The sequence below is a fragment of the Bidens hawaiensis genome, unplaced genomic scaffold, assembly GCF_021521415.1.
Source record: "Bidens hawaiensis isolate Kalapana, Puna unplaced genomic scaffold, B.hawaiensis_p1.1 tig00018538_1, whole genome shotgun sequence".
NCBI classification, from domain to species: Eukaryota; Viridiplantae; Streptophyta; class Magnoliopsida; order Asterales; family Asteraceae; genus Bidens; species Bidens hawaiensis.
The window spans coordinates 119,753-134,084 of NW_027492805.1; the positions used below are offsets into that span (position 1 = coordinate 119,753).

The 14,332-nt window shown below is 41.1% G+C and overlaps 1 protein-coding gene across 1 annotated transcript; it reads left to right on the plus strand.

Annotated features, from left to right (window-relative positions):
• Positions 1–250: 250 nt before the first annotated feature.
• On the plus strand, positions 251–1,728 carry LOC143556335 (uncharacterized). The gene is made up of 2 exons (XM_077045674.1): positions 251–421; positions 1,105–1,728. The coding sequence occupies exons 1-2, from the start codon at positions 251–253 to the stop codon at positions 1,726–1,728; spliced, it is 795 nt and encodes a 264-aa protein (XP_076901789.1).
• Positions 1,729–14,332: the final 12,604 nt, after the last annotated feature.

Genomic DNA, 14,332 nt, shown 5'->3' on the forward strand with positions numbered 1-14,332 from the left:
CGAACAAGTTCAAGATCTCTTACATGCTGGAATCATCCGCCCAATCCAGTACCAGACTTAGGTCGTCAATCCAGTCATTGTCCCCAAAAGCAATGGGACGTGACGAATGTGTATAGATTTCAAAGATTTAAATAAGGCATGCCCAAAATATTGTTACCCACTTCCATAAAATGACCTCGAAGTTGATGTAGTAGCCCCATTCAAGTTTAAGTGTTTCCTCGATGCTTACAAAGGCTACCATCAGATCCGCATGGCGGCGGGTAATGAAGACACAACAGCGTTTCGCACAGACCAAGGAACATTATGTTACAAGATGATGCCCTTTGGCTTGAAAAACGCGGGTGCTATGTATCAACGTTTGATGGATGAGGCTTTTAAGGGGAAAATTGGTCGAAACTTGGAGTTTTACATGGATGATCTGGTGATAAAGAGTATATAGGAAGATCAGATGCTCAGAGACATTGAGGAAACATTTGAGACTCTTAGGCAAATCAACATGAAGTTGAATCCTGGAAAGTGTTCCTTCAGAATGGAGGAAGGGAAATTTTTGGTTGTAATCGTTACAGGTGCGGGTTTCAAAGCAAACTCAGAGAAGGTTCAGGCAGTAGCCCACATGCCTTCCCCTTCCCCCCTCAAGGAATTACAGACACTCAATGGAAGGCTGGTGGCACTGAACAGATTCTTAGCCAATCATGCGGCTGAATCTTATCCGTTTATCTCGACTCTGGGAAATTGCCTCAAGAAAGCGCCCTTCAAATGGACCGCAGAAGCTGAACAAGCATTCCTGGAGGTCAAAAGTGTTTAATGGAGTTACCTACACTAACGGTACCACATGTGGGAGAGCCTTTAACATTATTCTTATCAGTGTCTGACATTGCCATTGGGGTCGTACTACTGACAAATAGAAAACATGTTCAAACACCAATTTACTATGTCAGTAGGACATTAAACGGGCTAGAAACAAGGTATTCAATGCTCGAAAAACTAGTTCTGGCACTGGTCTATGCTTCCAGGCGCCTCCGCAAATATTTCCAAGGTCATCCCATTAATGTGCTAACGGGGTATAAGCTAAAAAATGTATTAAGTAAGCCATAATTGTCTGAGCGATTAACAAAATGGGCCATCGAACTGGGAGAACATGCAATTGAGTACAAACCCAGACCAGCAATCAAAGGGCAAGTGTTGGCGGATTTCATTACAGAGGTTCTGCAGCATAAAGAGGAAGAATGCTTAGTTAAACAACAACCCCCGATTCCTCCTGAACAAGGCCAAATTTGGTTATTGTTCACGCATGGAGGTTCAAGCAGCGAAGGTTCAGGCGCAGGCCTTAGGCTAGTTAATCCCAAAGGCCATGAATTTACATATGCTATCAAGTTGGACTTCAAGAGTACCAACAATGAGGCAGAATATGAAGCCTTCTTGGCAGGCTTAAGGATAGCTAAAAAGCTTGGGGTAAAACACCTGGAAGCACAGGTGGATTCCATGTTGATCGCTGGACAAATCAATGGAACTTATGAAGGAAAAAACGATGTAATGGATTCGTACTTGTCACAGGCAAAATATTTGATCCTTCAATTCTCTTCGTGTAAAGTCATTCACATAAACAAAAGCGAAAACAAGTCGGCGGATGCCCTTAGTAAGTTGGCTTCAACAAATTTTGAGCACTTCGCTAAATACATTCGCATTGAAATCCTTGATCGACCATCTGTTCCGCAGACCAAGTTTTAGTGATTCAAACCGGCATAGAATCATGGACGACGCCGATCGTGGCTTACTTGATGTTAGGAGTTCTACCGGAAGAGAAAGCAGCGGCTTGAAAGATAAGACACAAGGCCTTGAACTACCAAATGCAAGATGGTGTCTTGTACAGAAGATCCTTCCTCGGTCCACTTATGAGATGTGTGGACACTGAGGATGAGAATTATTTGATAAGGGAAGTTCACGAAGGTATTTGTGGTCTTCACGCGGGCCTAAGAATGGTCGTAGAAAAACTCATGAACACCAGATACTATTGGTCAGGGATGCACATGGATGTTATACCAGAGATAAAAAGTGTGATTCTTGTCAACGTCATGCTCCCAACACGCTACGTACGAAGAATGAGTTGGTACCGGTAACATCTGCCTGGTCGTTCCAAAAGTTGGCGGTCGATATCATGGGTCCATTCCCTGAAGCCCCGAGACGAGTTAAGTTCTTAATCGTGGCTATAGACTATTTTACCAAATGGGTAGAGGCTAAATCAGTTGCATCCATTACTGCATCGAGCGTCAAGAAATTTATGTGGGAATTCATTATCTGCCGTTTCGGCCTCCCACAAAAATTAGTCAGTGATAAGGAGACCCAATTCGCGGATAGTGGACTACAAGCATGGCTAAATGAACTTCAAGTCGCTCAAGTTTTCACTTCCGTAACTAATCTGCAAACCAATGGTCAGGTAGAAAGGACCAACAAAACAATCAAAGAAGGGATTAAAGCCAGATTGGGAATTAAACGAACATGCTGGGTTGATGAACTTCCCCACGTACTTTGGGCCTTTCGCACTCAAAAAAATTCAAGTAATTCTGAAACGCCATTCAGTTTAACCTATGGTACTAAATCCATGATCGCAGCTGAAATAGGGGTTCCATCTGCATGAGTATCGACGAATATTGACAACGATAAGGAGTTACGGATGAACCTAGACCTCTTTATATAAAGGAGGGAATTAGCATTAATCCGCGAGCATAATTATAAGCGTCAGTCACAGAAGTATTATGACTTGCGGGTCCAAAAATGCACCATTGACGCGGGAGACTTCGTCTTCCGCAACAACGAAGCATCTGGCCAAGAGCCTCTAGGCAAGTTGGCCCCAACTTGGGAAGGCCCATACAAAGTTAAGGAAGTATTATCCAAGAGTGCATACAAGTTGGAAAGGTTAGATGGGATTGAAATTCCTTGAACTTTGAATGTTGCACAGTTGAAAAAGTGTTACATTTGAGTTGAGTTTGTTATAAGTTACTTTTTTATTTGGCCTGCGCGCCCCTGTAGACTAGTTGAAAGACATTTAAATGTCATTGTTTGTAATATATTCTAGCTTTCGTGCCTTCCTTATTTAAAACCTTTGTCTAAATTTGTCTACAATTACTGAGCAACAAATGTCTCCTGGTATACGTACAAGAAAGGATCCGCAGGTCCTTAATAAAAGTATATGTAATCCTTTATTGACAACTAAGAAAATCCTACAATTAAACACTTATATTATATACATAAGACAAAGTGTAAAGGAAAAACTACTTATATTTAAGTCAAATGGGATTACAAAGTCATACAACGATTAAGAAAAAGATAAGAAGATGGCAGTTACGAAAAAGTATTAATTACAACGGCGGATCTTCATCATTCCCGTCCGTGTCTTCATCATCTTAATCTTCTTTATCATCTTCGGCGAAATAGGCCTTCAAAAGATCCACGCCATCATCCTGATCAGCAAGCTCCGACACAGTCTCTTCAATCTAAAATTTAATATTGTAAAAACTTCTGTCTTTTCAAAGTATATCTTGTCAGTATCTTGGACATGGAGTTCGAACTCTTCAAGCGGGCGGTTCTCCTTGATGAACTCCACGCCTTCGTGAAACCTTGCTTGGCTGCCAACTTGTAATGATGCGACAAGCAATGCGGCGAGACAATTCCCAAGTTCAGCACCTTCACGAATGTGCTCGACAACCTGCAATAGAGGAAGTATAAGGAAATAGTAAAGTTTGAATTCATCAAAAGAAGTTACGAAGAAGAACTTACCTGAGGAATTCCTTCCGCCATTAGCCTTCTTGTCCGCCTTAGACCGGATGAGGTCCATTTTGTGCTCAGCACACTCCAGGGCCTGCTCCCTGCTCTTGGCGGCAAGGCTGGCAAGGCATTCATCCTTAGCGGACGCTTCGGCTTTTAATGAATCCACTTGCTGTTGTAAGAACGCATTGTTTTCCTCAGCAATGGTTCGACGAGCCTTCTCCGCCTCTAACGCCTTGTTCACATCAGCCAGTTGCCTCTCTGCAGTATTGGCAGCTCGGCGGTGATCCTCGGCTTCCTTTTTGGCTTCCTCAGCCTCCTTCTTCACTTTTTCCCTTTCGGCTTACAAATCTTCCCAAGCGTCATTCATACATAGCCAATCTCGATATATCTCTTGACTTGTAGAGATGGCATTCGCTAGAGTGTAAGAGTATGAGTTCACTAACTTAGACGAGGGCGTCCACGTTGGCATTCCCTTTCTGTGGGAGGAGTTCCTCGTTGCAGATACTCATGACGTACATCTGTATTTGCAAACGTGGAATCCCGAAGAAATGACCATTGTGGGCGGTATACCAGGGGATCCTCCTCATGATGGGATGTGGAAGCCTGAGGACCGCTGGTTACAACACTTGGTCCCTCTTGATCCGCCATATGAGTAGGAGAATCAGGAGGCGAAGAGATGAGAGTTTCCTTTGACGCATCATCACGTACACCCTTACCAGGAGGAGTGTCCTCTATGGTAATGGGGTCCTTAATAGTCTTTGACGGAGAGGTAGGTGGCGTCGTCTCATCATGACCAGATTGGTATTTGACATGTTCCTTTGAGGAACCTACGAAACACTCCATCTTGTTAAAAAAATGTACTACTGATAAAAAAAAACGAATAGCATGAGAATATCAAGAATGTTACCTGGAATAACTTTAACTGATGTAAGCTGATGGACGAGATCCCTCAACTTCACCCTTTTATGTTTTTTGGAGGCAGCGGGCTTAGATAGTTGTGACTTGCCTTTTCTAGTTGGCTTCGGGACACCCGCATCATCAGCTCGATGCTCATCATCAGTAGCAACATCAGTAGTGTTTTCTTCTGTAACCAAATCCTGGCTAGCGGATGGATTTTGTTTCCGCTTGCTGGTCAGACCTACAGTTGCACGCATGACATTCTTGACGTCAGTAGTAACGACAGATAACACTTCTTCTTCACTGGGTAATGACTCCTCACTAAAGAAAGAAGTATTATCACCCCGCTAGAAGTGAGTGCAGTAAGAGGACGAGGTTACAAAAATCCCTCACCTTTCGCAAAAATCTGGGCTGAGGGTGGTGGAGAACAAGAAATTGTTGCGGGTCCGTTCAAGAATAGGCGCATCCTTTGGATCTATGGGGCGTCGCACCATAAGACCCTCCTCATGATCCAGTAGTGAACTAAAGATTGATCCCTCACCTGCACAATTAAACATTTAATACCTAAGCGGAACTTTAAAGAATAAAAGTACACTTACTCTTATTAGGTTTCTCGTAAAATGGTTCCAGGTCAGGAAAAGGCTATAGGCAGCTCATCTTGGCACCCACTAGGGCTCCCTCATGTATCGCACGCATGGGGGTGGGAGTGCGGGTCAAGTTTTTGAACCATGGAACGTTCAAATGGGTGGTGGCATGAACCACAGGCATCACGGCGTCTGATTTGCGGTAGGTCATCGAAAATGGAACGACGTCCTCCCGGATTCAGAAAAACTTTGGTTTCCACTCATGTAGACTATGGTACCATTCAGTACCAATAACGCCCTTCCCAGTGGTGGCCCAACTATACCACCCACCACGGCTGGTCATCTTGTAGAAGACAGCAAACCTGTCAACTGAAGGCTCCAAGTTATGGGCCTGACAAAAGAATTCGAAGTGCCGAATTCTTAGCATTCCAAAAGGATGGACCTGTGAAAAGTGGACCCCATATGCCGTCAGGATGGCCTCAACAAACTTTGTTACAGGAAATCAAAGATTTCCTGTCATAAAGTGATCCGCATAAACAACCATCTTTTTGGCCAGAGGCTTATCGGCAGTAGAACCGTCAGCCGGGTACTCTGGCTCCCATTTCGGTGCCAAGCCATAGACATTTACAATGTCCTCAAAATCTCTTTCCTTTCAATGGATAACACCGTTATCAATGGAAGGATTGCTCTTCTTTTCTCCAGCCATTATATATATGGAGAACGGGAAACAAAGAATACTTGTGAATATTTGCAAGGTGCAGATCTAAAAATCGAGAAAAGTTCAAAGAAAAGAAAATAGTTAGAAGAGATAAGAATGAAATCGAATGAGGAACGCCCTATTTATACACATCGCAATTAATGCGATGGATGGGCTGCCAGTGGAGAGAGAAAGTGTATCCCAATCAGAGGGTGACACGTCAGGCAGAAAAGACGAAAAAGTAAAAAGGACAGTAGAGAACTAATGCACACGTCGCTTCAACTGTCCCTTCACTATTTTCTTAACACGTTGCTCCCCCACTCCCACTTGCAAGATTTAAAATATGATTCACACAAAATATCTTAAGTCTAAAATATCAAAAATATTAAAGGACAAAGATTGTTTATATTCATACCAAAAGAAAGTTACAAAAGTTGAAATAAAATTACAAGTCATCAACTAATCTAAGGATTTGGCATGGACGAATCTTCAAGGTCTTGAGCCTTGGACGATGGTGTATCTGGCTTTGATGAAGAGGGAGGTGTTGGCAGAGTGTCTTCCGAGTCTTCCTCCAAATACTTCCGCAGGCATTGAACACTGTCACTCACCGCTGCGAAATCAGGAAGCATTCCTTGTAAAGGGAATGACAGGTTGTCATAATCATTCAAGCGCATCTCATACTCCTGAGTGACGTCCAACCCATGCAACGGGTGTTCTTAAATAGGACGCCCAACCTGTGCATATTCCATCCTTCATTAAAACCCATCAGGCGGCCGGATTGAGAGGAGGCGGTAAGTAGGAAGGCATGGCTATCTGTTAGTTCGGGTCCTTCCTTAATATGCTTGATAACCTATCAAGAAAAAGAGACTCATAAACATTGACGACACGATCAAGAATAAGAAAAATAATAAACTAAAAAGGGAATAACATACCGAGGCTATGCCTTCCTCTAAGAGCCAACTCTGTTCCTTGTCGGCCCACTCTGCTCTCTCCTGAAGCTCATGGAACCCGCCAGCCATCCTTTGATTGTCTTCTAAGTGTTTGGCTGCATGGGCTTCCGCCTCTTCACGTGCTTGCAGAAGCGAATCATATGCTGCTTGCATATCGGTGGCTCTCTTTTCCATAAGCTCTGCCCTTTCCTTCTGCAATTTAGACTCCGCCTCAAGGTCTTGAATAATAGTACCTTGGCGAGTTACTTGAGCCCTTAACGCCGAGTTTGCATCAAGCGCCTTAGCTAAATCTTCCTTCTTCCCTTGGGCTTCTTCTCGTGCAGCTTGAAGGACGGTATTTTGCTTAGTGCAAGATTCTCTCCATTGACGAGCTGCAACGGCGTGTCTGTCTTTCTCGGCCTTCAGAGCGATTTCAGCATCAGATAATTTCCACATGGCGGTGTTAGCTGCAAAGCGCTGCTCATTGGCTTCTTTTTTAGCCTCATCAGTCGCTCGAGACATCTCGCCCTACCTCTCACCCATAGACCGCCATTCCCCTAAAATTTCTTAACCACTAGCCATGGTATTGGCTAGGGAAGAGGAAAAACCATGTGAAGATCATGGCGGGAACGACCATGGTGAAAGGTTCGTTCCGCAGGAGGAACACATTGGCTAACAAAAGTAGCACAAGTGTCTGGATCTGCAAAACAAGATCATTTCGTAATGGTCCAGTGAGGAATATACATATGATCATCCTCACCTGGATTGGGTACCCCATAATAGTCAGAACTTGATGATTGGGGGCATACTGAGGAGGAGAAAGAAAAGTGAGGTGGAGGAGAGAGAGATTATGATTGATGTGGCGCATCATGCGCCACCAATCCTTCAGTAGTTTGGACTGTTTCTTGCCTCCTAGATCCAGAAGCGTCACCAGATGTGACAATTGTTGATGCTTCCGCGATCTCTAGAGGAGGAAGTGGTGTTTCCTCAATGTCCGGCGGTGGAGACGGCGGCTTCTCCGTTTCCAATGGCGAAGATGATTGCTTCTCAATTTCTGGAAGAGGAAATGGTGGATTCTCTATCTCTGGCGGTGGGGATAGTGGTTTCTCCGATTATATGCCCCCACCAGTAGCCCTAATTCGCTCTACACACAACAAAATAACGTTTAAGTAGAGTTTAAAGTATGACAGAAAGATAAAGTTTTCATGAAGACTTACGGGACATCTCTTTGATAAGATCGCCAAGCTTGACCCTCTGTTTTTTCGGGCGATGTGTCCTAGCCCTCTTATTTGCTGGTTCTTCCTCAGCATTATCCGCACGGCTTACACCTGCATCACTTGCCTTAGAGGGCTGTCGTTTCCTCTTCTGATCTAGTTCTGCTATTGCATGCGAGACAGATGATATTTCAAAAGGAATGTCGGAATCATATTCCTCCTGAGGTGTTGACTCGTCACTTGAAGACAGAAGTACAATCACCCCATCGAAGGTAATGACATTTAAGGGGCGAGGGTTAAGAGTGAACGCACCTACTTGGAAGATAGCTTCCGAAGCTATAGGTTCCGCGCACACCTTAGTCGGTAAAAGAAAGTGATCCCGGGTCCTGTCCAGAATGGGTAAGACTTTTACGTCTTTGATGTGTTTCTAAGGACAGCCCTTATCGTCAAAAAGGACATTCAACACAGTCCCTTGACTTAAAACATACACAACGAAATGCCAAACAGAGTTTTTACAAAAAAACAAAAGTCACAAAGGGTATAAGACTTACTGTCATCCACATTCATAAAGAATGGTTCCAAATCGGGATACGGCCACAAGCGGCTCATACGCGCCCACACTAGGGCTTCCTCCGGAAGGGCCCGTATTGGAGAAGGATTAGACATCAAAATGCGGAACCATTCCTGGCCTTCGTGAGAAGCCGTAACAACATTCGGAAGCCCCTCATTGGCCGGACGACGAACCATGGTAACTGGAACAACGTCTTCTAACATCCAAAAGAATCTATTTTGTCATTCGTGAGCACCGACGGATGGTTCAATTTTGATAATCTTTCCGGATACGGAATACATTTGAACCATCCACAACGATTGATTATCCGGTAAAAGACCGGGAACCGATCAATACGTGGCACCATCCCATTCTCCTTACACATGAATTCGAACTGTCGAATTCGCGTAAGTGCGAGCGGATGTAATTGGGAAAGATGGATCCCATAGGCACTAAGTACCTTCATGAGGAACTTGGTTATTGGAAGCCGAAGATTCCTATGAGAGAAGAAGTTGGCATAAACTGCCATCTTACCAGCAGGAGGTCTACTGGCAACAGACCCAACAGCAGGGAACTCCGGTCCCCACTCCGAGGGAATCCCATAAGTATGAATTAACTTTTCATACTCAGAGATGTCCCAGTTAATCTCCACAATATTAATATCAAGCGTCAACCTTTTATCGTCGGCCATCGGTTCCGAGGTAAAAGGAAAGCAACGAGCAATTTTGAATCAAATCAAAGGATTAATAAAGAATTCGAGAGTAAAAAACAAAGAAGAAATGAGAAATCAAAGGTGATAAAACTTCAAAAGAAATATAACTGTCACTATTTATACTCATCGCCATAAATGTGATGAGACATGAACAGTGGAAAGAGAAATGGTTGGTCCAATGGAACAGCACCACGTCACTCGGGAAAAATGAAAAAGTGAAAAAGTGAACAGTCGGGTACATTGACAGTTGACATAGACGTCACGTCAACTGTACAACAGCCGGCAGAATGCCCCTTCGTACTTTTTCATTGTTATCCACACCAACAAAAAATATCTTCACCACAACTTGTAAATTCCAAAAATCCCCAAAACAATATCTTAAGTTCAAAATTTCACCCGCATAAAAAGCTTCACGCGGAAGAAACAATGGACTGGGGGGACTTATAGAGGTAGGGTACCAAAAAAGATCCAAATACCCTTAAGTACCACCCGCGGGTCAGAGGGAAACTCCCCATATGTTACCCGTGGGACTAATAGATCACCCGCATGACTCAATAAAGAAAGAACAAGGATACGTCCCAGAGACTATGCACGGAGGAATCCAAGCACCCTTAGAAGTCATCGGCAGGGTGGTATCCCCACCCGCTAATATGACCAGAGGGCAATGTCATAGGACAGCTGTAATTAACTAATTACCTTCTAGAAGATTTACCAATATCCTTTCTTGGAGAATACATGACCCATCAGCCAATGAATGGAGGACAGCTGGCCAGGTTGTTATAACTGTGCACATGGCCAAATATATCCTGTCTTATCACGTATCAACACGGTTCCATGTTGTTACAACCATGTACATGGGACGTATAGCCCAGCCAATTACAGGAGGGCGCGTGTCCAGGTAGTTACGAGAGCATCTTCTAGAAAGGGACAGGTGGGCCAATCACATTCCCACACCCTTCGGCTATAAATACTTCACAATATCCACAAGGTAACACATTCACTCTCCACTATCTACTCTAAATACATAAGTACTTTCTCTCCATCAGAACTGTACTTATTCTCACGCCGGAGGGTGGTTAGGGGAAGATCTCCCCTCTTGTTATTCCCGTAACGAGCTCACGGTGTTGGTTTTGCAGGATCCTATTACTGGACTTCCGAAGGTTGTGCTCATATCGTTGGTTAGTTGTATTTGACCCATCCTTGTGGACTCATTGGATCCAGACCCGTTAAGGGGAGTGGATCCATGTTTCTTTAGGGTCCTTGCTGTAGCTACTTAATTGTATTCCATTGTATAGTTGTAATATGTGTTCGAATTATGTACTTGGCAATTTTTAATAGTTTTTTAGACCATTAATGTTGTGATTTGTTACAAAACTCATCTTGAAGATTTTAATGAATCCGGCCAATTTGAATTGTGAGGGTCTACTAGTTGATTTTAAAGTCCACGGGTCTTAATCCGAACCAAAAGACCATATTTTAGACGGGCCTGCCTTATAAGATCGAATAAATTTCAGAGCAAATGATAATATGACAAAATAGTTAGTAGTTAAGATTTTAAATATAAGAAAGAGAAAATATAATATAACGGAGTATAGAGATAAGGACAAGGAATAAGATATGAAGAGTTCTTAAATGATATTAAAATGTTTAGAATAAGCATGTTATTTAGTTTAATTATAAGGATAAGGATAATACTTCATTTATAAATACTCTACGAAGATTATATAATGTTTGAGATGTGTTGGTATGGTAATTTCCTAACGAGAAATGTATTTGGGATATGAATCCCCAAGTGGAAATGGAATAGATTAGGATCTAAATCCATATTCGGTGATTTTAAAATTGGACGTATTTCTAAGCTGGCGTGCATAATTTGGGATATAAACTTCCATAGTGAATATTTAAAGTGAGATGTAAACTTTTCCCTAAGAGAAAACGTGTGATGTAAACTTTTCCCTAAGCGAAAAAGTGTTACGTAGTAAATAGTAGAAGAACTAAAGTGTAAATTGTGTTCTTCTTCTTATACAATTCTTTAGCCACTTACCGTTTGTATTGTAACAAGTGGTATCAGAGCTATCCGATCCTCGCAAGCTCTTAATATGGAACCCTAATTCATTCTGTTTGCCCCAAATTCTTTTGGATTCTCTGAAATTGATCATTGTTTCGATCAATTTCATCTTAACAGCCATCAATTTCCGTCTGATTTCAATTCAGTTTCTCAATTGATCATTGTTCAATCAATTAACAAACGAGCTCAGTCTAAGAAAAGTAAAAATCAAAGGCCACTCGGGTGTCAAGTTCAAGAATTGTGGCAACAACAATCAAGATTCACAACATCATCAACAAGTTAATCATGGAAATTGCTTTGGAAAAAATAACATCAATATGGCAACAAGGTACGGTTAATGAGTATTGTGGCGAATTCCAAAGTTTGTTCGATAAGGTCAAACATTCTGAAGAAATTAATGAAGATTATGCAACATATCTCTTCATTAATGGCCTTAAGCCAGAAATTGGTTAAGGTCTTATGAGGTTTCACAATATAGGCGATGGTTTAAAGTTGGAATAAGCATTTTCTTTGGCTAGATATCAAGAAAGATTTTTAGATGGGATTTTAGTTAATGGTTCAATTCAAGGAGAATCATCAAATTGTGAGGTAAGTACATTCGATTCACACCAAACAAGTATTTTTTAATCTAGTTGTGAGGCATTAATTGATATCTTTAGTGATAATGAACAAGTTCTTGATTCGCCGTATGTTTCTCAAATCACAAACGTGGAATCTGCCCACCAAGTGTTTGAGGAAATGTCAAAAAGGGATAGAAATGATATTTAAGAACCCATTAATCTTGAATGTGAATCTGATATTAGGAGGTGTGAAAAGCGGATTGATTCTTTAAATCAAGATTTTGGTATTCGAGAATTAATTGGTGGTGATAATTCAAATGAAAGTGAAGGAAATGATGAAATCACTAAAGTTTTTGGAAGTAAAATGAACTCGGATATGAGTGGAAATTTTGCAATTGAGGGTAATGTAGTAGTGTCAAGTTAGAGTGATGTATCTGTTGACAGGTTGTCACCATATTTGCATCAAAATGAAAAGTTGTTAGTATCAAATTCTAGCAGACCAAAGGATTTGATTAAACAACAATTGATGAAGTCATGGGTGAGTTATGGGAGGCTGCAACAGAGTTCTGGGCAGGAGTATGTTAGCGATCTTTTTTCATGATGAAAACAGTGGTGTTTTTTCACAAATGTGTGAACTGCAATTTCTTATAGATGTGAACAAAACCCATAGAATTGGATTAAAAGCTATAAAAAAAGATAATGAAGCTGCTATTGTCAAGACTATGATGACAATGCAGTTAGGTTCTGAAGTGATAGTTATTAAAACATTTGAATGGAAACCGGGTTGGCAATATTGTTCTATTGAAAATTTGAGGGAAGCTCAACGTAATTCAAATGAATTTTCTGATACTGGCCAGCTAGAAATTGTTGGTGGTGATACTATATACAATACTTTGATTGGGTTAACTTTTCATCATGTCTTCGCGCTAGTTATCGTTTACATTTATGATGAGCCACAAAATGTTGAGCTGGAAATGAAGATTGGGAAATTTGAAATGAATGCTAAGATTAGTATCAAATGTGCAGAAGACATATTGCATGTTGCTTTATTTATAGAAGCATCTTCGCCAATACTTAGCAACCCAAAGACCGCATCTGTTCCTTCGACCCAACCAGCTTATCAAAAGACAGCTCCATTCAAAAATAATGAACTTCAAATGAAGTCGGGTACAACTGTGGATATATTAATAATCTTTCATTATGATAAAGGGGGTACGAATGGAAATCAGTCAAACGTAGTTACAACTACAATGACTCGGTTTGTGTGATTTCTCTTAAACTTAGAAAGTGGGACCCGGGCCATGTAATTGTGATTGCCTCATGTGTTATTGACAGAAGGTTGATAGTGGGGGATTTAAAAAGGATCAGTGGTGTACATTTGGAAGGAACTGGACATGGTTGTGCAAATGAGTCGGCTAAGTCAAAGCTTAATGAGTTGCTGCTATCTGTTGGTGCAAATACAACAAATAGACCATTCAAATCAAAGAATATTAAATTCACTACAGATCTAGAAAGACTTATAGTAATAAAGTGTAAAGGTATTTATGGAAGACTAGTCATGGAAGCACCAAAAGGTATATTGTTTTTTAACAATATGCAAACAAAGCACTTTTCATCCTCTGTGGATGTAGTTATGGAAAACAATGCTCCTAATTGGCTGGACGTCTTGGCATTCAAGTCTAAAAGAGAATCGGTGAAGAGATGGCTAGTGAAATGAAAATGGAAGCGCAAATTCATTTGTGAAATTCTTCAACATTGATAAAAATTGTAAAAAGAACAACTTTTTTTCCTTATTTTGATTTTTGGGGACAAATCTTTTGAGGGTGGAGTAATGTTACGTTGTAAATAGTAGAAAGAGTAAAGCGTAAATGCTAAATAGTTTAGGGTTATAATTGTAATAGGGTAGTATACATATACAAGAGTCGTGAATGAATGAAGGTAGCTATTGATTTGAGATATTATCTCCTTCTTCTTCTTCTACAATTCTTTAGCTCAATTACCGTTTATATCGTTTCAAAAAGTGTTGAGAGATGGTAAATCCTTAAATGGTTTTGGCTGAGGATAATTGGTAAATGAAATTTGAAAAGTAAACGTAACAAACACCTATATGGATATATCTTTACATTGATGCATTCACCGTAGAGCTACAACAGTTTACCTTAGATCTATAATCAATGAACCACGTCATGACATATACAATGAAAAGGATATCTTTGGACACTATAAGTCTTAGACGGCACTTAAACATGTTTACAAATTTGTATAAGGTTCATTTCAAATTTTCAATTATTTTAAATGAAATTACTTGGCGTGTGATGCCTTTATCATGTAATCTTTGAATTATGTTTCCACATTT